The 27688-nt window shown below is 42.7% G+C and overlaps 1 protein-coding gene and 1 long non-coding RNA gene across 4 annotated transcripts in view; one reads left to right on the forward strand and one right to left on the reverse strand.

Moving 5' to 3' along the window:
* Window positions 1–502: 502 nt before the first annotated feature.
* LOC144499217 (uncharacterized) lies at window positions 503–8126 on the forward strand. The gene is made up of 4 exons (XR_013498795.1): window positions 503–545; window positions 7054–7156; window positions 7678–7774; window positions 8024–8126. It is a non-coding gene; the product is annotated as an uncharacterized LOC144499217 (long non-coding RNA).
* Window positions 8127–16195: 8069 nt separating this feature from the next.
* Window positions 16196–27688, reverse strand: part of b4galnt3b (beta-1,4-N-acetyl-galactosaminyl transferase 3b) — a 203134-nt gene continuing 191641 nt past the window's right edge. For all 3 annotated transcript variants that reach the window (XM_078219999.1, XM_078220000.1, XM_078220001.1), the window contains 3 exons: window positions 22255–22408; window positions 19741–19867; window positions 16196–18187 (listed from right to left, as the gene is read on the reverse strand). In XM_078219999.1, the coding sequence (XP_078076125.1) occupies window positions 18082–18187; window positions 19741–19867; window positions 22255–22408 (387 nt within the window). In that variant the 3' untranslated portion in view covers window positions 16196–18081. The remainder of the gene's footprint in view (window positions 18188–19740; window positions 19868–22254; window positions 22409–27688) is intronic.

A 27688-nucleotide genomic window follows, 5' to 3' on the forward strand; every position in this document is an offset into this window, starting at 1 on the left:
CACTGCAGACTTCTTTCTGCCTTGTAGATTGTGGACAGGCTTTGTGGAGTCAAGAGGTGAGTTACTCACTGCGGTTTCCTAGCCTCTGACCAGTTTTTGTAGCCACAGTACTTATATAGTTAATGCAGTTCAGTTTCTGGTTAATGGTAATCCCAGGATGTTGATAGTGGGAGTTTCAGCGATGATAATGCCATTGAATGTCAAGGGATGATGGTTAGTTTCTCCCTTGTTGGAGATGGTCATTGCCTGGCACTTTTGTGGCATGAATGTTATTTGCCACTAATCAGCCCAAGCTTGGATGTTGTCCAGGTCTAGCTGCATTTGAATATCGACTGCCTCAGTATCTGAGGAGTTGTGAAAGAGGCTGAACATTGTGCAATCATCAGTGATCATCTGCACTTCTGACCTTATGGTGGAACAAATGTCATTGATGAAGCAACTGAGGTGGTTAGGCCTAGGACACTACCCTGAGGAACTCCTGCAATGATGTCCTGGAACTGAGATGATTGGCCTCCAACGATCACAACTATCTTCCTTTGTGCCAGGTATGACTCCAACCAGTGGAGGGTTTTCCCCTTGATTCCCATTTTTCCTTGGGCTCCTTGGAGCCACACTCAGTCAAATGCTGCCTTGATGTCAAGGGCTGTCACTCTCATCTCACCTCCGGCAATCAGCTCTTTTGTCCACGTTTGAATCAAGGTTGTAATGAAGTCAGCAGCTGAGTGACCCTGGCGAAACCCAAACTGGGCATCACTGAGCAGGTGCTGCTTGATAGCACTGTTGATGACCCCTTCCATCACTTTACTGATGATCAAGAGTAGACTGATTGGGCGGTAATTGGCTGGGTTAGATTTGTCCTGCTTTTTGTGTACAGGACATACCTGGGCAATTTTGCAAATTGCTGGGTAGATGCCAGTGTTGTAGCTGTACTGGAAGAGCTTGGCTAGGGGTCTGGCAGGTTCTGGAGCACAAATCTTCTATTATATTGCCAGAATATTGTCAGGGCCCATAGCCTTTGCAGTATCCAGTATCTTCAGTGGCTTCTTGATATCACATAGAGTGAATCAAATTGGCTAAAGACTGACATCTGTGATGCTGGGGACCTCCGGAAGAAGCTGAGATGGATCATCCACTCAGGACTTCTGGCTGAAGATTGTTGCAAATGCTTCAGCCTTATTTTTGGGTTTAGAAACAAACAAAGAAACAGGAACCATGATTTCTCACCCTGGTCCTGATGGCAAGCAATGATAATCTCCAACAAGAATCTAACAAAAGAACATAAGAAGATAAGAACTAGGAGCAGGAGTAGCCCATCTGGCCCCTTGAGCCTGCTCCGCCAATGAATAAGATCATGGCTGATCTTTTTGTGGACTCAGCTCCACTTACCTGCCCACTCTACATAGCCCTTAATTCAGTTATTGTTCAAAAAATTATCTATCCTTGCCTTAAAAACATTCAATGAGGTAGCCTCAACTGCTTCACTGGGCACGGAATTCCACAGATTCACAACCCTTTGTGTGAAGAAGTTCCTCCTCAACTCAGTCCTAAATCTGCTTCCCCTTATTTTGAGGCTATGCCCCCTAGTTCTAGTTTCACCTGCCAATGAAAACCATCACCTCTTGACACTCGATGGCATTTCCATCACTGAATTTCCCATTATCAACACCCTGGGGTTACCAGATACTGAACAGGACTAACCATTTAGGGTGGATTTGTGCCCACATTTGCTGCAAGTGTAAATGGTGATGCGGATACAAAATCCCGCCAGAGCTGGAAAACGAGAGTCTCGCCGGCAAGATCTAATTTCCAGATTTTCCCTGGCCCCTGCTAATGATGTAACCAGGTTCCTGCCCAGGAAGGTCCGGAACCTCGTTTCCATATATTTAAATATAATCAGCAGGCTTCCCCATCATATTGTTCCCCCACATTAGGAACTCCCTCTTGATGACATGATGTCATGTCGGTGAGGTTTACAACTGGTCTTTAAAAACATGAACCAGTTGAGGAACTCTCACCTGGACGCACAGGTAAAGTAGCCCTCGGGGTGGGTGTTGAAGTGGAAACTTTCCTGCTTCTTGACTGTGATAGAAAAACTCAACAAAGTTAGTTCAGACAAAATAACAAGCCTTTATTTACGAAAAGACTGCATGCAGTTTTGGCTGCAACTTGGGTTCAGAGAGCAGTTATTACAACATGCTAATTCCTCCCCAAGTCCGCGCTTACAGAAAGAAACAGTTCAGTATTTATACATAATCATTATCAGTTAGCGTGACCAGAGCTTATTCAGGAATTCGATCATTAATAGAAGTATAAGCAATACCATTAATCATGTTATAACCTGTTGACCTCCTAGAACCTTTTGTCGCATCATTCATACCCTTATCTTGCCCATTGATGTAACAGACGAAGGTCAGTGATTTCCGTCATCCCTGACCTTGTCTTGTTTTATTTACTCCTATAGTCTTAGGCTATGAGGAATCAATCGTATCGGGCCTGAGAGGTCAGGAAATTGGAATAGCTTGACCTTCTCTGATCTCATTTACGTCATAAGTTATACGAAGTCAGCTTTATCAGGTTTACACGGAGGTCAGTCATGTTTTAAGTTACGCGGAGTCAGTCTTTCTTATATTGTACCAATTTTCCCATCATGCTATTCTTTAGTTCATACAATTCCACACGGGGTGGGGGGAGTGGGTGGGTGACATGGCCAGGCAGTACCCTGGCACTGCTTAAAGTTATGCCAAACCTTCATCTTTCTGAAATTTGATCATTAGCCCCTCGAATGACAACCATCTGGAATGTGGCCCCTCCAGACAAAAGGGTTGGACAAGCCAACCTTGGGGGTAGACAGCAAAGTGGAGTTGAGGCCACAATCAGATTAGTCATGATCCTATTAGATGTGGAGCAGGCTAGAGGGGCTGAATGGGCTACTCCTGCTCCTAATTCATCTGTTCATATGTGTGAATGCTTGCAATAATGTCCTGGGACAGAGATAATTGGCATCCAACAACCGCAATCATCTTCCTTTGTGCTAGGTATGATTCCAATCAGTCCAGGGTTTCCCCTCCCGATACCCATTATCTTTAGATTTTCTAGGGCTACTTGATGCCACTCAAGTCAAATGCTGCCTTGATGTCCAGGGGCAATCACTCCCACCTCTGGAATGTAGCTCTTTGTCCATGTTTGGACCAAGGCTATAATGGGGTCTGCAGCCAAATGGTCTTGGCTGAAACAAAATGCAGCAACGCTGAAAAAATGATTGGTAAATACCATCTGAGGAGGTCTCATGGTGCAGTGGGTAGTGCCCCTGTCTCTGAACCAGAAGCTCTGGGTTTGAGTCCCACTCCAGGACCTAATGGCCAAGCCTGGTGTGTTCATAACAGTGCCAAAAAGCTTGAATATCAATCTATAAATCCTTCCAAAACATGCCAATGGCAGGCGGTAAGAATTGGAGCGATTCCTGCTCAGTCATGTGATGAAAAGAACATTGTAGCCTCTACCATCATTATTCTTAGCCCCAGGCTATAACACATGTACAGGGCATGTTGCCACAGAAACCTGGACTTCCTAAGTGAACTGTAACATGCCAATACCAAGTAATACCATGTGATTGCCTAAAGCAGCAAAGTTATATCCCTGCAATTAAAAACATTTGGCTGTACAAACATTGGCAGAAAGCTGCAAAAGACGTGCGTTGGCACAGCGGTTAGCACTGCTGCCGCATAGTGCCAGGGACCTGGGTTCAATTCCAGCCTCGGGTCACTGTCTGTGTGGCGTTTGCACGTTCTCCCCATGTCTGCGTGGGTTTCCTCCGGGTGCTCCCTACATGTCCCTACCTATTAGGCTTACCTGTAACCCTCTATCTTACTAACTTCCATGAACTTATCCAAAAGTCTCTTAAAAGACCCTATCGAATCCGCCTCCACCACCACTACCGGCAGCCGATTCCACGCACCCACCACCCTCTGAGTGAAAAACCTACCCCTAACATCTCCTCTGTACCTACTCCCCAGCACCCTAAACCTGTGACCTCTTGTGGCAACCATTTCAGCCCTGGGTAAAAACCTCTGAGAATCCACTCTATCAATACCCCTCAACATCTTATACACCTCTATCAGGTCACCTCTCATCCTTCGCCTCTCCAAGGAGAAAAGACCTAGCTCTCTCAACCTATCCTCATAAGGCATGCCACCTAATCCAGGCAACATCCTTGTAAATCTCCTCTGCACCCTTTCTATGGCTTCCACATCCTTTCTGTAATGAGGTGGCCAGAACTAGGCACAGTACTCCAGGTGAGGTCTGACCAGGGTCCTATACAGAGCAAGGGTCCCAGAACAGATCCCTGGGGCACTCCACTAGTGACCGACCTCCATGCTGAAAAAGACCCATCTACAACCACTCTTTGCCTTCTGTGGGCAAGCCAGTTCTGAATCCACAAAGCAATGTCCCCTTGTATCCCATGCCCCTTCACTTTCTCAATGAGCCTTGCATGGGGCACCTTATCAAACGCCTTGCTGAAATCCATATAAGCTACATCTACCGCTCTTCCCTCGTCTACGTGTCTAGTTACATCTTCAAAAATTCAATTAGGATCGTAAGGCATGATCTGCCTTGGACAAAGCCGTGCTGGCTATTTCTGATCATACTATTCCTCTCCAAATGTTCATAAATCCTGCCTCTCAGGATGTTCTCCATCAACTTACCAACCACTGAGGTTAGACTCACTGGTCTATAATTTCCCGGTCTATCTCTTCTCCCTTTCTTGAATAACGGAACCACATCCGCAATCCTCCGGAACCTCTCCCGTCTCCATTGATGATGCAAAGATCATCGCCAGAGGCTCAGCAATCTCTTCCCTCGCCTCCCACAGTAACCTTGGGTACATCCCATCCGGTCCTGGCGATTTATCTAACTTGATGCTTTTCAAAAGCTCCAACGCATCCTCTTTCCTAATGTCCACATGCTCAATCTTCTCAGTCCACTGCAAGTCTGCACTGCAACTACCAAGATCCTTTTCCACTGTGAATACTGAAGCAAAGTATTCATTGAGTACCTCTGCCATTTCTACCGGTTCTATACAGACTTTGCCACCATCACATTTGATAAGTCCTACTCCTTCACATCTTATCCTCTTGCTCTTAACATACTTGTAGAATGCCTTGGGGTTTTCCTTTATCCTGTCTGCCAAGGCCTTCTCATGACCCCTTCTTGCTCTTCTAATTTCCCTCTTAAGTTCTTTCCTACTCGTCGTATACTCTTCTAGATTTCTAACATTACCTAGCTCCCTGAACCTTTTGTAGGCTTTTCCTTTCTTCTTGACTAAATTCGTTACAGCTTTCGTGCACCATGGTTCCTGTGACCTAACATAACTCCCGTCTCATTGGAACGTTGCTGTGCAGAGCTCCAGACAAATTTCCTTGAAAATTTGCCACATTACTTCTGTACATTTCCCTGAGAAAACCTCCTTCCAATTTATGCCTCTAATTTCCTGTCTAATAGCCTCCCACTCTCCAAAAGATGTGCAGGTTAGGTTAATTGGCTATGCTAAATTGACCCTTTGTATCAGAGGGAATAGCAACGTAAATACATTGAGTTACGGGGATAGGGCCTGGGTGGGATTTTTGTCAGTGCTGGCTCAATGGGCTTCCTTTTGCACTGTAGGACTGTGTGAATCAGATTTTGCTGAAAAGAGAAAATAAAGGAACCAATTGCATTGATTTATCAATCAACAACTGTATTGCGTGTAAGGAGAATTGGCCAACTCTAGCTCTCCGAGAGAAAGGCCTTTATAGTGACGTTTCAGAACGTCTGCTGTTTTGGCAAGAGGTTAGGGATAGCTCTGGACGTGGGAGAAGATAACTATCTACCGCCTTCCAATTAAAGTGTTCATTTAGCTAGCGGTCATAGAGCGACAAAAAAAGTAATCGGCGTGAGTCACAAGCAAAACGACGTTATCTACTTTCTGCGCAAATTTACGACGTTTTTATATGACGTGATACGCCCTGTCCACTCAGCTTGCTGCGATATTCTGGGGGATGGGCTTGTCGACCCTTTGAGCAGTCTGGACGTGGCCAATGAGCATTCAGTCACCAGTTAGCGCGCATTCAACCACCATTGCGCTTTCTGCAATGGCAAACGGAATCTTGTTCTTTGGACTTATTTTAATCATCCTTATCAACGTTCCAAGTGCAGGTAGGAACACGTATCGATGTTTTGAAAGTACGATTATTTAAAATTCCTAGAATTATGCAACCTGTGGTTAACCTTTGGGAAAAGTTAATTGCAGGTGTGCCAAAGATACCTTCGACATGTCGAATTAGCTATAAATCGAAGTGCGATTCGCGTTTATTCTTGCACTGGATGTAATTAATCAAAATTTGACTTTTGTAGACTCGTTAATGAAAATCGCTTTGAATGATTGAAATGTTTAGATTTTTGAAACAAGATGCAAAAGGTAAAATATTTCCTAATATTCAGGTCGCTAAATTTTCAACAATGTTATTCTTGCCATAAATTCATATTAATTCTGATGCAATATTTTCTCAGCTTCACCTGTGGCACAAATAACGGAATAAAGCAGTGCTAATGATTCAGCAATTAAAAAAAATATTAACATGCATGCTTGCTATGATTCTCGGGTTTTTGCTATTTAATTAGTTTCACGGGATCTTCTAACCATTGTGTACCTTTACTGATTAAGAATGAACTGAATGCTAAAATTAAGGTAGTGTAGGAGATTTTTCCAATAAATCATATAAGATCCTGAGGGGACTTGACAGGGTGGGCCCTGAAAAAATGTTTCTCCATGTGGGAGAGACTAGAACTATATGGCTCAGTTTAAAAGTAAGGAGCCTCTCATTTAAAGACAGAGATGAAGAGGATTGATTTCTGGCCTAGCCAGCGATGTCTACATAGAGTCATGTTTACAAAGAATGAATTTTAAAAAGTAGTTGATACAAAGTGATAACTATAGGATGAAAATAACAGAAAAACATGTTAATGCAGTATTGCACTTGTCTTGTTACAATAATGTCTCTGAATTCTCTTTTCCAGACACACCACTTCATCATCGTTCGCCTGATGTTGATTTCTCACTGTGTGAAGAAGGAAGATTTTCCCAAGATTTATGTCTTGAATTTTACAAGTTCAAGAAAAGGTACATTGGTATATTCACTGTTTCAGCATTTATTGGGGCAGCACAGTGATTAGTAGTACTGCTGCCTCACAGGGACCAGGGTTCGAATCCTGGACAGCTTGGGTCACTGTCTGTGCAGAGTCTGCACGTTCTCCGCGTGTCTGCGTGGATTTCCTCCGGGTGCTCTGGTTTGATCCCTCTGCTCTGGTTTGATCTGCTCTGGTCTCTCTCATAGTCTGAAAGATGTGCTGGTTAGATGCATTGGCCATGCTAAATTCTCTCTCAGTGTACCTGAACAGGAGCCGGAGAGTGATGACCAGGGGATTTTCACAGTAATTTAATTGCAGTGTTAATGTGAGCCTACTTGTGATCCTAATAAATAAACAAGCTTTATTGCCCATTCCTAATTGCCCTCAAGATGGTGGTAGTGTGCTACCTTCTTAAACTGCTGGAGTCCATGATCATGTGACACTCAGACAATATGATACTTGCGAATATTATTTACCATATTAAAGATTTTAAATTGAGTATCTTTGCTTCAGTTCAGTAATAATCGTGATGGAACTCCAAATCCAAATTCTGGAGATTTTATGGAGGGGAAAGTGGAAGAAGATAGTGCTGAGGCAATACAGAAATGAGGTAAGTAACTGAATCTGCGCTGATGACTGACACCAATCATTTGGTATATACTGTTATATCATTATATATTGTTATATCACTATATACTGTATTGTTCTAGTTCCCCTTCCTGCCTGGGTGCCATTATCTTGAAAGTGGAGTTTCTTCAGGAAACATTATCCATTCTCTGGAATCATAGTCCTCAATTACCCAACAACTGTGACAACAACTTTTCTAATATTTTGCTGTTATTTTTGTCTCCATTCCTAGGAATCAAGAATGATTGAGGATTGAAAATCTTCACTCCAGGAGGAAGAAGAACTCCTGTTTATGATTCTGAAATAACATTAATAAAATGTTTCTTAATGATATTAATGATTGTGTCATTTTATTTTTTTCAAAATTGTGTGCCTCCTCCTTGAATGGGCAGATGGTCATAGAGTCATAATCAGAGTCATAGTCATTGAACCATAAAGGTTTACAGCATGGAAACAGGCCCTTTGGCCCAACTTGTCCATGAAACCTCTTTTTTTAACCATTAAGCTAGTCCCAATTGCCTGCATTTGGCCAATATCCCTCTGTACCCATTTAACTGTCGAAACACTTTTTCAAAGACAAAATTGTACCTGTCTCTACTACTACCTCTGGCAGCTTGTTCCAGACACTCACCACCCTGTGTGTGAAAAAAATGCCCCTCTGGACCCTTTTGTATCTCTCCCTTCTCACCTTAATCCTATGCCCTCTAGTTTTAGACTCCCTTACCTTTGGGAAAAGATATTGACTATCTAGCTGATCTATGCCACTCATTATTTTATAGACATCTATAAGATCACCTCTCAGCCTCCTATGCTCCAGGGAAAAAAATCCCAGTCTATCCAGCCTCTCCTTATAACTCAAATCATCAAGTCCCGATAACATCCTAGAAAATCTTTTCTGCACTCTTTCTAGTTTAATAATATCCTTTCTATAATAGGGTGACCAGAACTGTACACAGTATTCCAAGTGTGGCCTTACCAATGTCTTCTACAACTTCAACAAGATGTCCCAACTCCGGTATTCAATGTTCTAACCAATGAAACCAAGCACGCCGAATGCCTTCTTCACCACTCTGTCCACCTGTGATTTCACTTTTAAGGAGCTATGAACCTGTATCCATAGATCTCTTTGTTCTATAACTCTCCCCAATGCTCTACCATTAACTGAGTAAGTCCTGCCCTGGTTTGAGCTACCAAAATGCATCACCTTACGTTTATCTAAATTAAACTCCATCTGCCATTTGTCAGCCCGCTGGCCCAAGATTCCACTGCAGTCCGAGATAACCTTCTTCACTGTCCACTATGCCACCAATCTTGGTGACATCTGCAAACTTACTAACCATAGCTACTAAATTCTCATCCAAATCATTAATATGAATGACACATAACAGTGGACCCAGCACCAATCCCTGAGGCACACTGTTGGTCATAGGCCTCCAGTTTGAAAAACAACCCTCTACAACCACCCTCTGGCTTCTGTCAAGAAGCCAATTTTGTATCCATTTTGCTACCTCACCCTGGATCCCGTGAGATTTAACCTTATGCAACAACCTACCATGCGGTACCTTGTCAAAGGCCTTGCTAAACTCCATGTAGAAAACATCAACTGCATTGCCCTCTTCTACCTTCTTGGTTACCCCTTCAAAAAACTCAATCAAATTTGTGAGACATGATTTTCCACTCTCAAAGCCATGCTGACTGTCCCTAATCAGTCCTTGCGTCTCTAAATGCCTGTAGATCCTGTCTCTCAAAATACCTTCCAACAAGTTACCCACTACAGATGTGAGGCTCACTGGCCTGTAGTTCCCAGGCTTTTCCCTGCAGCCCTTTGTAAACAAAGGCACAACATTTGTCACCCTCCAATCTTCAAGCACCTCACCTGTGGCTGCCGATGATTCAAATATCTCGGCTAGGGGACCTGCAATTTCCTCCTTAGCCTCCACAATGTCCTCAGATACACTTCATCAGGTCCTGGGGATTTATCTACCTTAATGCCTTTAAGACTTCCAGCACCTCCTTCTCTGTTATATGTACATTCCTCAAGACATTACTATTCATTTCCCCAAGTTCCCTAACATCCATGCTTTTCTCAACAGCAAATACTGATCAGAAATATTCATTTAGGATTTCACCCATCCCTTGTGGATCTGCACATAGATTACCTTGTTGATTCTTAAGAGGCAGCAGGGAAGAAGCTGTTCTTGAGTCGGTTGGTACGTGACCTCAGACTTTTGTATCTTTTTCCCGATGGAAGAAGGTGGAAGAGGGAATGTCTGGGGTGCGTGGGGTCCTTAATTATGCTGGCTGCTTTGCCGAGGCAGCGGGAAGTGTAGACAGAGTCAATGGATGGGAGGTTGGTTTGCATGATGGATTGGGCTACATTCATGACCTTTTGTAGTTCCTTGCGGTCTTGAGCAGAGCAAGAGCTATACCAAGCTGTGTAATAATGCCCTTGCAGGGCCTATCTTGCAACTTCAGACCTCTTTATGCTGCCCAAATTGGGATCCCGATAGATGGACTGTGTGACGTCAGGACAGTGAGAGATCAATGTTTCCTGGTGAATGAAGGGTATGTCCATTAGTGCGCCCATATCCTTCAGCAATGAGAGTGATACAACCTGCCCCTGGGAAACAAAGGAAGGCATATCTTGGAATACTTCCATAATAAATACTTATGTCCAAAATATCTATTCCATATCCTGGTTATTTCAGTATCATTTCTCCCGAGTTTATCATATTCATCCTTTGATGACCTACGTAAGAACTAGGAGCAGGAGTAAACCATCTGGCCCTTCGAGCCTGCTCTGCCATTCAATAAGATCATGGCTGATCTTTTTGTGGACTCAGCTCCACTTACCCGCCCGCTCACCATAACCCTTAATTCCTTTACGGTTCAAAAATTTATCCATCCTCACCTCAAAAACATTCAATGAGGCAGCCTCAAGTGCTTCACTGGGCAGGGAATTCCACAGATTCACAACCCTTTGGGTGAAGAAGTTCCTCCTCAATTCAGTCCTAAACCTGCTTCCCCTTATTTTGAGGCCATGCTCCCTAGCTCTAGCTGGGGTGAATTTTCCCATTCTGCCCAATCGTAGCAGGCGAGGGATGGACCATGGAAAGGCCCGTTGACCTCAGGAGGGATTTTCCGGTTTCGGGGTGAGTGCGACTCAAAAATCCCCCCCTCATCTCCATCTTTATTCTCACTTTTCCCCTTCAATAATTATTGTTTAATTTGGAGATTGTCCAACTGTGTTGACTAAAACTTAGCTGAAAAATACTTGATGATCATCATTCAATTACCCATTGAAAAAAAGGCTTCACTAAAAGAACTCCAGTTTTCAAACCCAAGTGTGTTCCAGATACTGGTATGTAAAAGCTTGTCTTTGTGCTTAAAACAAATCAGCAGCTAGAGTTAAACAATATAATAACAAAGTGGAAACTTCAAGCTAAAACATTGATTTGATTCTCTGAATGAAGAAATATTCAATCATGAGAAACAGAATGTACACTGCATAAATAATAAATTTGAAGGTCATTGTTGGGTGGGTTTGCTATTAAAAATCCAGACAAACAGCATGTCTGCCTGAAGAAAAACTGATATAACAATTTGAAACTACTGATTTTTCGATTGGATAGTTTATTACAATTCTATTCAAAATCTTGTGTAAGGCATATACGTCCCCTCCAAAAATCTCAATACCTCTCATCACAGCCTTAGCCACATTTTTGTGCCAACATCTTCGTGTTAACGTTTAACAATGAATTCCCCTGATTCGATCGCAATCCTATCTTTGTCCAATAGGTACATGAAACATCTCAGCACTCAATCCACAAAATCACAAGTGACCAAAAACATTTGTCCATCAATGCATCCACCCAGAGAGATTATAATCCTTCCTCCAACATTTTTAGCATGGGATTATTTCTTCAATGACTCCAGGGTTGTTGCTTTCACTACTCTGTTTCAGAAGTTTATTTAACATGCCGATCATTCTCTACATGAAGGCGAATTTCCTGGTTATCTGCCCTAAATGTACCATGTCTTTAGTTTGAACCTGTGTGTCCCAGTTCTATTCTTGCAGTTTAAAGCAATATACTGGGTTTGCCTTGAACAATTTAATATAAGTACCTTTCAGATGCTTGCTTTCTATGCTGGAAATTCCAGTTTTTCCTCATACTTCCAACCTCTGACAATACACTGCCTCCAAAGCTTAAATGTTCCCCTTGTTACATGATCACTAGAACTGGTCACAATTTTCAAGTGTAGTTTGACCAGAGTTGATAAATCTTGGCTATTTCCTCCTTTGATTTGCATTACACTGTTTTGGCTGTTGTAGCTCTACAGCCTATTGGTTTTTTCATTAATGCTCTGCTTTGGTTTAGCATGTTCAGTACTGAGATTTTCAAAGACGTCTAGACCTCATTCAGCATCATCCTTAGTTATTTCAACAGCATTTATGAGTGTATTTTCCTTTGTATTAGCATACATTTGTATTAGCATGTATTAGCATACACTGAAAAGTATTGTTTCTTGCACGCTATACAGAGCATACCGTTCATAGAGAAGGAAACGAGAGTGTAGAATGTAGTGTTACAGTCATAGTTTTCGAAACATAGAATGAGAGTAAAAGAATTAGAAGGTATGCTGGGCACAGCTTGCAAGAAGTCGCCTCGTTCTGGCGCCATCTTGGATTTCTGTACCTGCCAATGTTACCATTGAATTAAAGGGAATTGAATACAAAAGTAGGGAGGTCATGCTTCAGTTGTGCAGGGCACTAACTGGACCACACCTGGAGTATTGTGTACAGTATTTATCTCCTTATTTCAGGGAGGATGTAAATGTGTTGGAAACAGTTCAGGGAAGGTTTACTAAATTAATGCCTGGAATAGGTGGGTTGTTTTACGAGAAAGGTTGGATAGGCTAGACTCGTGTCTGCTGGAGATGAAAAGAGTAACAGGCGGCTTGTTTGAAACATATAAGAGCCTGAGGGATCTTGACAGGGTGGATATGGAGAGGATGTTTCCTCTTGTGGAAGAATCTAGAACTAGGGGTCACCCATTTCAAATGGAAATGAAGTGAAACGTTTTCTCTGCGAGGGTCATGAACCTTTGGAACTCTGTTCCAGGAAACAGTAAGACGTCTCACAACATGAGGTTAAAGTTCAACAGGTTTATTTGGTTTCACAAGCTTTCGGACCACTGCTGTTATTGTGAGACTCCTTGCTGTGCCCACCCCAGTCCAACACCGACATTCCCACATCATGTTCCAGGAAAGGTGGTGGAAGCAGTCTTTGAGTATTTTTAAAGCAGAGCTGGATAGATTCTTGGTAACTAAGGGGATTATCAGGAGTAGGTGGGATACAGATTTGAGGTTACTATCAGATCAACCATGATCTTATTAAATAGCACAGCAGGCTTGAAGGGCTGAATGGCCTACTCCTGCTCCTTGTTCTTATGTTTGCCTACTTACATATCTTATCCAACTCATTCTCTGATTTTTAAGCTGCCTCTTCTACTTCCACTGTACTTTCTGGTTTAATGCCATCTGTTTATTTGACCACTTTGAGTTTCTAAATTAGACACAACAGTGATTCCATGTTTGAGACATCCTACTATTATGATCGTAACTTTTCTAATGAATATCATATCTTTCCCATCCTACAGTTCCTTATCCATTCCTGGGGCTTGTATGGAACTTCGTCAAAAGCCTTTTGTAAGTTGAGGCACCTCACGTCATTGGTATCCCACAGTGCCACTGGGTTGTCACTTTCTCAGAATGTTGAGGATCCTAATTAGGCTTCCAGAATTCATCCTGATGTTTTTAACTGGGTTATTGCTGTACAGATATTCTTTACTTACTGCTGATAATTGATTCTATTATTTTATTTGGAATGGAAGTAAGGTGAAGGATCTGTAGTCATTTGTATTTATTACCCATGAAGAATAATGGGTGCCACAATCTCTTTCAAATCTTTATGTACCTTCCTAGTGCCCAATGACTTGCAAACAATGAATGTCGCTCTCTCACAACTTTCCATCTCTTTCCTCCCTGATCAGCTGCCATTTTGCTTTCTTATCCCAGATAATTAATATGTTCACCTTTTCTATTATTTTTCAATATTTTTTAAACGGTGTCATACCTGATATCAAGCAAGATCATTTGGTCACAGCATAAGACATCACTTCACGAGTTCATTGGAAAATAACCTATTTCTTCATCAATGTTCATCCATCGGTCAAAAAGTCTGGAATGGCACTAATATTTGGTGATTTCAAAGCGTTCAGCTTTATTCACAGCTCCTATGATAATAAAACAGCAGATAACCAGCTTACAACAAGACCTGGATAAGATTCGCATTTGGGTGGGGATAGTGGCAGGCAACATTTGCTGCACCCATTATAAGAATTATTTTGCAAGGAAAATCCCAGGAATCTGTTCTTGACCATCAATGGCAGCATCAGCCTCCACCATTAACACCTGGAGGGCCCCAATGACCATTCATATTAATACTGTGTCCACAAGACAGGTACACAGTCTGGGCACATTGTGATATGTGACTCACCTCCTTCATCAGCATGGATGAGGTTAGGAATGTGATGGAATACACGTCTGGAAGGGTGCAGCTTGAACAACAGTGAAGAAGTTGGACATTATTCAGGATGATGCGGAGATGCCAGCGTTGGACTGGGGTGGGCACAGTCAGAAGTCTCACAACACCAGGTTAATGTCCAACAGGTTTATTTGGAGTCACGAGCTTTCAGAGCGCTGCTCCTTCTTTAACCTGGTGTTGTGAGACTTCTTACTGCATCATTCAGGATGGAGCACTTTTCTTGATAGTGCTGTTATCACCGGCTTCAATATCCACTCCCACCACCAGTAACCTGTGGCTACAGCACACATGTTGTACATGACACACTGCAGCAACTAACTGAGGTTGCTTCAAGAGTGCCTTCCCTCTTCTATGATTTTTATCACCAAGAAGAGCAAAAATGGTAATGTGGGAATACTATCAACTCCAAATTTCCCTCTAGGTTACATACCTTCCTATTTGAGCATATCTTACAAGTCATTCCTCATCTCTGGGTTAGAATCTGGGGATTCCCTACCTAACATTGTGATGGGAGTACCATCAACAAAGGACCTCAATGGTTTAAGAAGGGCTGCCACCATCTTGTCAGGGCAAGTTGGGATGTGCTATAAATGAAGCCATACCAGTATCATCCACAGCTTAAAAGGTCTTGATGTAAATTTGAACCCATGGCTTTCCAACTCTAACATGAGGGTGACCACAAAGTCAAATTAGACACTTGTTCATCAACCCGTCTTTATTTCAATATGAAGTCTTGCATCTTTTTATTTATCTGCTGCACAGGTGGCACGGTGGCAAACATTGTTGCCTCACAGCTCCACGGACCCAGGTTCGATTCCAGCCTTGGGTAACCATCTGTGTGGAGTTTGCATATTCTCCCATGTCTGTGTGGGTTTCCTCCGAGTGCTCCACTTTCCTCCCACACTCCAAAGATGTACACGTTAGATGGATTGGCCATGCTAAATTGCCCCTTAGTGTCCTAAGATGTGTAGATTATGGAGATTAGTGGGGCAAACGTGTGGGGTTATATGGATAGGGCCTGGATAAGATACTCAGTCGGAGAGTCGTTGCAGGTTTGATGGGCCGAATGGCCTCCTTCTGCACTGCAGGGATTCAATGATTCTAAATGATCTTATTCCACTGATACTGATTTAGGCCTTCAGTATAAAAGTCTAGCAGGCATCTAACAAAGGAAATCAAAGCTAACTGTAACAGCTTACTTCCTCCTGACTGCGCCTACTGGGACACCAATAATTTTCAGAATGTCTCAAGTTATGCTCTGCCAATTATCAACTCATTCCTTCCTGGGGGTCGATCGGGGAGTATCTATTCCTGCAACAGTGATAAATCACTTGACAGAGTCCTGAAACAGAAGCTGGGATATTCTGCTCCTGGCTGATTGTTATACCAACATGAATGAAATAGCGATAACCAAAAATGGACGGGACTCTTCCATTTCACCGGAACTTCATCATTGTTAGACCCCATCATTCTCAGCAGCCAAAAGAGGTGGACATCCATACGTACCGTGTTAAATCACTTCCACCTCATGGGTGCTACTTTACGTTCTCACCAATACAAAATGCCATCCACAGTTGTTAGGTGCTAAAGTAAAGTTGGAAGATAACTAAAAGAAGTTACTAGCAGGAATTATTCTGATATTTGTGATTAGCAGTACATAAACGCATTCAAAAAAGTGTCACTACACATCGTAGTGAGAAAATGATTTCCCTAATTAGGAAGCTGAGCTACCAGCCAACAGTAGACAATGTTTGAAGAGGGGTGAGAAATTAGTTTTAATAACCAACATACTCAAAATTTAATAAAAACTTTTATTTCCAAAAATCATGATTATACACAACTTAGCAATTTCACAGAAATCATTAACCCTTCATCCCAGCAACTTTAAAGACAACAACTATACTGCACAGATACAGTTAAAACAAATTCTACAGTTACACAAGGCCCACACCCTCAGAAAGAGCATTGATCAAAAGTGTCCCCGTTATCACTAATGGTTCATCTCAATAATTCAAGTACCCAAAATAAAAGGAAAATACTGAAGATGCTGGAAACCTGAAATTAAAATGGAAAGTCCTGGAAATACTCAGCAGGTCTGCAGCATTTGTGGAGAGAGAAAGAGTGTTAACGCTTCAAGTCAAAGATGACCTCTTCAGAAAATATTTGCCTCCAAATGTCAACTCTGTTTCTTTCTTCACAGATGCTGCCAGATCGGCTGAATTATTTCCAGCACTCACCATTTTTATTTAGGTAGCCAAAATGTGTTTGATAAGTACCTAATTTTCTCACATCTCCCTTCATAGAAAAATAAATTCTGGTGAGTCTTGTGAGGTACTTGGTTACAAACAGAGTGCAGCAAAAAATGCCTGTGTATCCTGCAGACTCGAGTATAAATATAGGTGCACAGTTAATTTGTATTTAAAGTACTAAGTTACTTCCATAGAGGAAAGAATAAAAGAGACTCAAGATATGTTGTGCACTCCTCAGTCTGCATTAATCCATAACTTAAACAACTTAGCAAACCGTCCTGTCAGAAATATGTTTAGTTTTGTACTTCAGAAATAAACCTGACGAAAAGTGAAAAAGTTATTCCAAGGTTGCAATATTTCATTCCGTGGTCCTATGCAAAAGAAAAACAGCTGAATTGACTCCCTTCATTGCAGTTTATGTACACGTACTCAAAGATGATCCTGCATCTAAAATGAAGCTAAATCACACATCTGTAACTTAGCTGTTATGCACAACCATATGTAGAAATCCTAAGGCATCAATATGGCCCAACTAGTAGCAAACAAAAAAATATATACTGGGTTCACTAAATATATAGGTGGATGTAAACTATTAAAGAAGTGTTAAAATGGAAACAGTAGCAATAATATTTACCTTGGAAATATATGCACACACACAAAGAAAACTCATATGCTCAACCTTACCAACTGAATTGGTAATAAAACTCATTGAAGAGAATGAATCTGATCTTGTTTATGTTAAGTATTTCCCAGAGTACCAATATCTTAAAATATGACCATTAATTCACCCTCTTCCCAAAATGAGATGGTTACAACAACGGCGAATCTAGCTCATCCTGGAATCTCGATGTACAACATTTGAATTCATTCCATTGAAAGGCGTAACTTCCAAGTCGTTAGTCTACGACAATAAAACTGATTGTTCAGGTAGGTTCATGAGGTGTCTGGGGCGAGCCAAAATCAAACTGCGCCTCCCTATAGCCTTATACTATAACACAGTGCCATACAGTGGGTAAGGTTTGAGCACAGCACAATCCCAAAAAATGTTACCATCGCTTTAATCTAGCACAGCTTCCTTATGGAAAAAAATTCCAGCTTTTTTTTTTGCTTTATTGTAACATAGCATAACTCCAGTTTTAGACCCCAACATATCAGGATCATTACATAAAAAAATATAAAACATTTTGTTTGGAACTTTTCACCACTTACAAACTTTAGTGTTGAGAAAGGTTCTCTGTAATATTTTTCCTGGGTTGAAGATCACAAAACCATTGCTTATTCGCCTGAGTAATTACAGCAGCAATTCCATTGTCTTCAGATAGATTTTACCTAAGACAGCACAGGGGGCTGTATTCCATTTGTTAATGGATGGGGCAATTCAATCCTATGACTGGATAAAGTGCACGACAGCCAGTTGTCCTACAGTCACTGTTACTACGTTTTTACTTGTTTCCTATTCCACATTCCACGTTTGGAGTGGTAGAAATGAAAGAAGTTCCTCATGTATAATCGCTCCACTTCCAATCCAGCTTGGAAAATCCTATGAATAATAAAAGATATGCTTAAGTTTGTGAAAATCACCAAGCTGATTTTTTTCATTTTAGTGAGCACCAAGATTTTGTTGCCGAAATAATGTTTGCAAAACAGGGCACACAATGTTAGAAAATAATCAAAACAGCAGTAAAAGTAAATCCATGCCCAGATAACAAGTAAGGAAATTATGCACAGGGATTCATCACTGAAATAGAGTGCACAAATTTCTGAAAGGAATTCTTCTCTGATGAAAAGATAATAATAAAAGCTGGCTAAAAATGTAATATAACATTTTAAAATTAATTAAACCAGCATGGTGATCAAAAAAAAGAAAATACCAAAATATCCCATTCATCTTTCCTATCTCTGATATCCAGTGGTGATTAAGGAAGGGTTTAGGTAGTTTACAAAAAAAAAACCATGTTTTCCTTGATGGGATCCAAGGTAAAAATATTAGCTTTCCTTTATGGTTTATTGAGTACATTTCTAATGTGGGGTTTGACCACACAGATTATGCTGGGTCCCAGGCTTCGTCCCTGATATTTGAAGCAGTCAGTTTGAACTGAGATCATTTTGCCACTGACACCCCTGTTTCAGAGAGGAAAACAGAGCCAAGCTTTCTTCTCATGATCATTATCCAATGAGCATTACAGAGAACATGCACGTGAGGACATTGTAGAAGGTTGTTACAATTAGCTAAGAAGGCTTCCACATTCAGTGATTAACTTTTTTAGCTTTCCATAAGACAGGAATGGGCCATTTTGCTCCTGAAACTTGTTTACCGTTCAATGAGATCATGGCTGATTTGTGTTCTCATTCTATTTCCCGTTTTGCCTGATATTCCTTAACACATTTGGTTATCAGAAATCTATGGGGCGACACGGTGGCACAGTGGTTAGCACTGCTGCCTCACAGCACCAGGTACCCGGGTTTGATTCCCGGCTTGGGTCACTGTCTGTGCGGAGTCTGCACATTCTCTCCCGTGTCTGCGTGGGTTTCCTCCGGGTGCTCTGGTTTCCTCCCACAGTCTGAAAGACGTGCTGGTTAGATGCATTAGCCATGCTAAATTCTCCCTCAGTGTACCCGAACAGGCGGCGGAGTGTGGCAACTAGGAGATTTTCCACAGTAACTTCATTGCAGTGTTAATGTACGCCTACTTGTGACACTAATAAAACAAACTTTATCAGTCTTAAATTTAAAATCAACTAGAAGATAATTCCACATTCCTGCCACTGTTTATGTGTAGAAGGATTTCCCAATTCGTTAAAGGTTTGGCTCTAATTTTTAGACTATGCCATCTAATCCCAAACTCCCCAACCAGTGGAAATGTTTTTTCCGTACCTTCCTAGCAGTTTCCCTTAATATCTTGCAAACTTTTGATTAAATCGTACTGTAGTCTTCTAATTTCCGGAGTGTACAACCCCAGGTTAATGTAAGATGGTAAGAGGGGAGAATTGAAAATAAAATGAAAGGAGAAATATAAACTTAAAACCATGGTTCTTTGTTGCCAATTCTTACAAACACTCAGGCCCAAGTTTTAATGGACTTCAAATCTGTTACCTATCGAGTAGTTCCCAGTCTTCTCCCCCCCAACGGTCACGGAATTCTTTTGTATTCATCCCACCAATCTTGTCAAGATCCGATTTGTAGATTCCAAGCAAGCCAAATCCATTCATTTCCCAGTATCCTAGAGGTTGTAAGTGAATGAAATATTATTTGTTGTCTGAAATGTACTTTAGCAGCTGTGCACAGGGACAAAAGATCAGGAATTAATAAATCAAACCCTATCGAGCAGTCTTGGTTGCCTGATTTGTTATCTCAGGACTTCTCAACCCTCATGCTTCTGAGCTCACCTCTCCCACGTTATAAAAATCTCACTGACCTCATGCTGCACAGGTATTTTTTCAGTTACCTGTTTTATATATTTCATGCCTGGTGATTAAAATGTCTCATAATTAGGAAACCTTCCAAGATTCATTAGCTAGTACTTGACCACAAATCAAACAACTGAGGTCGAGGTATTTCACTACTTCCAGGAATAATAGTAAAACCAAAATTCAAACAGCTGTCTTCATATTACCTCAATTTTACAGGGCTAATTGCAGCTTTATTGGTGATACAGCTCCACTTCCTCACTGCTCTTCGGACCTCACTGAACTCGATGAGGAAAGTTCTACATCATCGCTCTGTGAGCATTGTTTTTTGATGCTGCAGATTGAACTCGGGGTTCTATCGTTATCTGGTATTCATTGTGTATGTTAACAACAATTGTTTGTATTCTTTGTAAGTTCGTTGTCTCCCACTGAAATTGCTCTCTTTACATAAGGAGAGAACATTTTCCATAACCTCACAATGTGTGACATTCTGTGCTTTCAGCCTGTACAAAACAGGAATGGGGCATGAATGGCAGCCTTGCCCACATCCCATGAATCAAAACATATTAAAAATATCCCAGCCCTCAACCAAATGGTGAGAAAAGCATGCCGCCAAAATCTCAAATGGGTGAACTTATCAGATACTTCACATGGACGAGGAAAGCATCAGATACCCCAGGTGGGTGAATAAATGATCGGGCATTCCAACATCTGCTGAAGAAATGCTGTTTGTTCTTCTTGTAAATGTTGACTGATCTTCTCATTTCCAATGTGTGCATTGTTGCAGGAGTTTGCTTTTTTAGCTTCCCGTAAATTTTGATAAGTCATTTGCGAACTTGCAGCACATGCATTCTCGGGAAGGTGTTTTGCAATGAGTTGCCAGGACAAGCCTCCTGCCCATGGGTTATTGGAGTGGCTGCCTGCAGATGACTATCTGGTGGCCCCAGCACAGCTGGATTCTAGCACATCTGCATATCCTGCGGCAGAGGGCAGATCCATGAGAGGAGGAACTGGTGGTTGGTGCAGGAATTGGGATGCAACTTGTCTGGTCAACTGTCAACATCCACTCTCTACAAGAGGCGAACTGGGGCTTACCCAGAAGTTAGAGTCTTACTGTCTCCCGGTGAGTTGGTAGGGCTATACCCATGTGCTGCCAACTGTTTCCAGGTGCACCCTTCACCTCTCCACACTGTTGTAAAACAAGTCACCTTTTTCAGATACAAGACTACTGTTGATAATTTCCAACTGCAGCCAACGTTCCAGTCACCTCACTATACTGCATATGGATTGTGGGCATGTGCTGATTTAAGAATAGGTGCCACCATATTTCGTTCAGGCAAAAAAAAATTACTTCTTGTCTATATATTGGTAAGATCTTCTTGAGGATCCATGGGTGTGTGTGTGTGTGTCTGTGTGGTGTGTCTGGTGTCTGGGTGTTTGTGTGCATGCGCATGTGTGTGTGTGTGTGGGTGGGTGTGTTGCAAGGGTTCCCATTTGAGAACCACTGGCCAGAATCTTCCGGTCCCACCAAAATCAATGAACTTTTGAACAGTTGGCCTCATTTTTCAGCCCCTCCCCCATAGCGACAGGGCCAGGAAATTCCACCGCGTGTTATAGAGTCATAGAGCTTTACAGCATGGAAACAGGCCCATCGGCCCAACTTGTCCATGCTGCCCTTTTTTTAAAATCCCAAAGCTAGTCCCAGTTGTCTGCATTTGGCCGAAATCCCTCTATACCCATTCTAAATGCTTTTTAAAAGATAAAATTGTACCTGCCTCTACTACTACCTCTGGCAGCTCGCTCCAGACACTCACCACCCTCTGTGTGAAAAAATTGCCCCTCTGGACCCTTTTGTATCTCTCCCCTCTCACCTTAAACCTATGCCCTCTAGTTTTAGACTCCCCTATCTTTGAGAAAAGATATTGACTATCTAGCTGATCTCCCCGTGTTATCTGAACCAGATACATATGATCAAACACATACATCCTAGAAGTTAACAATCAACAAGCTGGAGATTCAGAAAGGAGGATGATGCAGTTTGTCAAAATGAGAACAGCTGCTTCTTTTAAATCCTTAGTTTCCCACCTGCTAAAGAATCAATATCCACTTTTTTTTCTTCGAGAGATTAAGGTTAAGAGAACACACCAAAATAACCCGCAAAATCCCGATTAATTTTACACTAATAACTTCAGTCACTTACCATCAGGTTCCTGTGGAGAAGAGCCACAGTTCAGCCTCATTACTATTGGGGCAAATGCCATCTTTCCCTCCACACAATGTTTTCTGATGCTGTCTATGATACCTGGAGGAATGTATATGTGCAAATCGCACAGGAAAACAATGCTGTGATCATCCTGAAATGAAGAATAAGGAAGGTATCAAGAAACATTGATAATTTCAGCATCACTGCTGCCCTGCTATGCAAAGTCAGTTACTAGGTTGTCCGGGGAGAGTCACTGTTTCTGTAATTTTGATATAAAGCTCCTTCACTCGTAGTGCAGTCAGTCACATACATGTTGGAAATTTGGGTGCAAAGGTCAGCATATCACACAAAATGTTCCATCCATTAAAATTCCTGATTTAAATTCCCATGACATGGAATACTGAACTACGAGTGCTAATTTGTAAAAATGTACCACACATTCCACCTAGTGTGGGGGAACAGTGGTGACATTATCCCAAGCATTTGAGTAAAGTCCAAACATAGATATATGGAATTGTCATGCGGATATGTATTAAGATACCTTTTCCAGCAATTTTTCCAGGAAAGTGCACTTGGCAAAAAAACAACACAAACAGAGGGCAGGATTTTCCGGCCCTTCCTGCTGGTGGCAGGTACTCTGGTGGCGGAACAAGCAGACCATACAAAACGCCAGAGACATCAGAGGGGCTGGAAAATCCTGCCGGCCAATGGTGAGCCATCTCCACCGTCAGAAAACACACAGCGAGGGTGAGGGCAGAAAATCCCAACCAGAGATCTTGGGCGAGATTATCTGTCCTCCCAGCTTTGCGTTTGCTGCTGGAGGGAGGTGGTGCGTTGTTTGCTAGCGGCAGGATTCTCTGGTCCCGCCGCTGTCAATGGGAATTCCCATTGACGTCACCCCACACCGGCGGGAAATCTGCGGGCGGGGGTGTGCTGCCGGCGGGACCGGAGAATCCCTCTGGCGTAGATGGCCGGAGAATTCTGACCCTCGTTTCTGGGAGAAGAAACATTTTCAGCTATTGAGGATGAAGTGACAATGTTTATATGTGTGTTGAGTGATGCAAGGTGATGAACTCAAAGAGTATTGCAAAAGAAAGGCTTTGGCATGTCGATCACCACGTAAGAATAGATGAAGTTGTTGGTGTTAATGTTTCTCCCCGAGGCAGACTAGCTTCATTTTGTGACCTTCACAAAATTTCAGCTTCGTGTTAATGATTTTTCTTTTCAATGCTGAAACCTTTACATGGGTCAGTGATGAATTAGAGATTCCCTTCAGCTAGTGAGCAGGAGCTGCCTAAGAGTGGTTTCATGTGTCTCTCCTTCTGATTTTGCCTCTCCTCTTCCCTGTGAGTTCACATCCAGCAGTTGAACACCTGAAAAGCTCTGTTTCTTTGATCCTTACATGGCAGATTTTATAAACAAACACCTTGTCTTGAGTTGGAGGGAGGAAAGCGGAGAAGGCAGGGAGCAGTGCTCAACATGCTGTATTGGTACCTTCTCACTGTCCAGCAATGGAAATGAGTATCAGTCCCATTGTGCATTTGTGTCGCTAAAAATACAACCTTCACGGGTGATTAATTCCTCTCTCTCATCCCTGTAGGCAAGTGCCTAATCTTTGCTCAATACTTCCCCATGTCAGCAACCCTGAGAGCCATAAATCAAAGTGTGGGGAACAGTGAGCCCAAATACTCATCCCATCATGCTTATTTCCATGCATTCCAGCCCAATTTGCTGCTACTGTGCCGTTCTCAAAATCTAATTTTAGTTAAGTCACCAGTAATGATGAATAACACCAGGCTGACAACTACTTAAGGAAAAAATATTGGTATTGCATTTTCTTTTATGTTAAAAGTTTGCACACTGTCCACAAAATCTTATTTCCTCTGTCACAATTCTGAATCACACTTTTTATTTCAACATTTATTATTGAAACTTTGGGCTAGATTTTCGAGGAGTCGTTAGCACTCTGGAGCCATTTCAAAACGGGACCCGATTCCCGGATTCTCAAGCTCATTCTCAGCAACCTGATTCTCACTGGAGCGGGATAAGGAATCTGCACCCTGTACCCACAACTTGGTCAGTTCCACTGTGAGGGTAGGCACCTACTAACGCCTTGCAATCTTCGTGCCGTCGGGCCAGCTTCTCCATGACTCATGGTTCCTCAGAGGAGCGATGAGCCATCATCTGGATTCGGGATCATATTGAAAGAAAAGGTCCAATGATCTTACCCATGCCCCCTCCATGCCAAACCCACCCAAATAGGTCCTCATATGTTCCATGCCAACTTATGGCTCCCACCCAGCCCCACCCATGCCCTTTTTGCCAACTCATGCTTCCATACCCATTCACCTAGTATGCTCTCTGTACAGAACCAATCAACCTTCAAGTAACAATGGCATGTGTGGAACTGCTTCAAAAACACCCGTTCTTATCTGACTGTTGCTACACACTACAAAAGTATCAACTAGACCGTTAAAAGTTTCAATAACAGAAGTTATAAGCATGTGACACCTCTGTATCTTGTGCAAATAAACACTGAACTATCACAAAAGAGATCACAGAAAAAATATATTATGTCATAAAGCTGTCCATCAAGCAAAGTTCTCCTTTTTCTGCACCTGTATCAACAGAGTTCTCCTTTTATGGGAGTCTGGGCTCTCAGTCAAGCCTTGGCACATGAATTAGAGGATAGCCTAGAGGGAGGAGATGGATAGGGTGAGATATTGGGAGCAAATGGTCAGCAGCCAGGGGAGGGGAAAAGAGTATTACTGATACCAATTCCCCACAGGGTGAGATCCTACACGAGTTCTGCTGCACAGAACTGAAATGATCATCTCAACGGAGCAGGCTACAGAACAAGACTGATGTGTGTGTATGTGCAATGAAATGCTTGATGCACTGGCAGAACTACCAGAAAGGCAAGAGCAGGGAGAAGTCTGGAACTAACTTTGCACAGGGCTTTATGCAAAAAGCTTGTAGTCCATCCTTTCTAGTGTGGAATTAGTGGCCACCTCCATCGCACAATTGTAGACCCAAACACGATGCACCATCAGATGGCTGATGACTCGACTCAACTCTCATTGCGGAACACAGAGAAGCCACTCAATCTGTGTGCTGCAATGGAGATTCAGGTGTTTGTCAAGCCAGCTCAGGCTGCTCACATGAAAGCTCAGCTTGCTGCCTTCACAGCTACGAATATCAGTGTGCAAAGGGACTTGCAGGATCTCGCTGCTGTCCAGCAATCTGGCCAGCTGCTGCGATCGATTAGATGGCTCAGCCTCTCTCAGGATGACTGAATTTGTCCAAACACCGTCACTCCATCAGTGCTCCTGCTGTTGTCCGTCGGTGATCCAGCAAGACTGCTGCCGCTCATGCCAAGACGATGCAGTTCGAAGCCAAACCTTCTCGGGCCAGAGCTGATCGAGGTCACCTGCAAGGCTGTCTGCAGTCTCCCCATTGAAAAGTCAGCAGCCTTCGACTAGCCATAGAGCAGCCACTGGAGTATCACCTCAGCGCGGGACAGACAAAGGGACATGAAATGCAGGCACTAAGGGCATGCACAGGGTGTAATTGGTACTGGAATGCAACGTGACAAGGATTCATTATGCTTGTTTAGTGTTAGCTCTTATTTTTGCATTGTGGTCAAGCAGACCCTATGATGGTCAGTCACAAATGGAAGGTAAGGTGTGGCACCGTTGGTGAATGGGGATTTGGAGTTGTGTTTAATGGCATCTCAGTCAACTCAGTTGTTCACGGATAAAGCATCCTGAAAAAGACTGCCTAGATTTCCTCCTCCTTCTGCTTGTCATGTCGTTGGTTGCATGGGGCTATACCCTGATGATAGTGATGTTGTACACCATACAGCAAATCACTATGAATCTTGGCATCTGTCCTGCTGAGGACTGCAGGGCTCCTCCTGAGCAGTTCAGGCAGCAGAAGCGTGTTCACCAAGCCAGTGGTCTTCTCAATCACATTGCTTGATGCAGCACAGCTTTCACTGTACATACATTGGAGACACGCACATGGATTGTGCACCAGAGTCGCCAGCTTTGTTGTCGGTAGACAGCGCTTGTCACCCAGCGGCCAACCTTTGGTTTATTTAGGTAGTTAAAATACAGACGGCATGGTGGAGTGCCACAGACTGAAGGCACCATGACTGCTGCCAAGACGTCAGGCATTGAACTGATTGCTTCATTGCTGATGCTCACTGATGGATAATGAGTTAATGGAAACTCTTATGGTTACATTACAGAATTGACACGCGGTACTCATAAGTTGACATATGTGCGGTCAGTGTCTCCTGCACAATGAGGAATCCTGCTATCTTCTCACTGCCACTGCAGTGTTTACTGGAATGAAATGTAGTCAGCATCTGAACAGAAAGCATCAATGACCTCCCTTAAACAGGGGATGGCAAATGTCAAGATGGTGCCAATATCTCCAGCTCAGCCTGGAATTAAGGTTCATGGGCAAGGACACCTTCCCAGTCACCGTTGGTACAGTCTTCATGCTGCCCTGAGGTTGCAGTTGTGGCTGTAGCAGGTGGCAGATTTCAGCATGGACCTCTGTACTGAAGAGTAGACATCTGACTCATTGTTCGACACTAAGGCCAGAATTTTCTAGCCCCCCCCCTGCAGCAGGGCCGGTGAACCATTAAAATTTCCATTCACATCAGCGGGACTGGAAGACCCTGCCAGCATGAAGGGCTGGAAAATTCCGGACTACGATTCAGGTAGGGGAACACTGCTTCCTGAACAACCTGGGCAGATAAATCCCTCTTCCTTTAACTGCCTATCTTGCTCTGTGTGCTCAGTGCTTGTTCTCCCAGTCAAGAGGAATTCCAAGGGGAATACTGCATTCATGGCTGGGAGAAACTAATTTATACAGAAGCCTTGAAGGCAGGAACAAACTCTTCAGCACCTGCTGCACCATTCCCTAAAGGCTTCAGCAATTCTAAAGAATTTTTAAAAGCACCGAACACTTGTACAATCATAGTAAGGTGGTAGAAATCAATCAGCAGCTAACATGAAAATAGTTGATGATCCCTTCAAATAGTCCTGATGAGGGGGAAGGGGTCCTTCCTGCTGCTGAATGTATGTTCAACCATGCAAGACTGAGAGAGAGAGTACACGAGACAGAGGGAGTGAGAGAGAGAGAGCGAAAGAGAGGAGAGAGAGCGAAAGAGAGGAGAGAGAGCGAAAGAGAGGAGAGAGCAAATGGAGCATTGCGCTCCAAAATGGCAGCACAAGCATCGAATCAGCAATACAACATATGTGGGGATGTGTACCACCATTGCCCCTTCAGACCTCTAAGACCAGTCGCACTGGTGGAATTTTACAATGATGGACTCTTTTCCAAGCCAGTCCCAATACAATACAATTGTCAGCTTTTCAGCAATGCTGGTGTTATAGTACGTCTCTCATGCAACTCT

The sequence above is a fragment of the Mustelus asterias genome, chromosome 9 (genome assembly GCF_964213995.1).
Source record: "Mustelus asterias chromosome 9, sMusAst1.hap1.1, whole genome shotgun sequence".
Classification (NCBI taxonomy): Eukaryota; Metazoa; Chordata; class Chondrichthyes; order Carcharhiniformes; family Triakidae; genus Mustelus; species Mustelus asterias.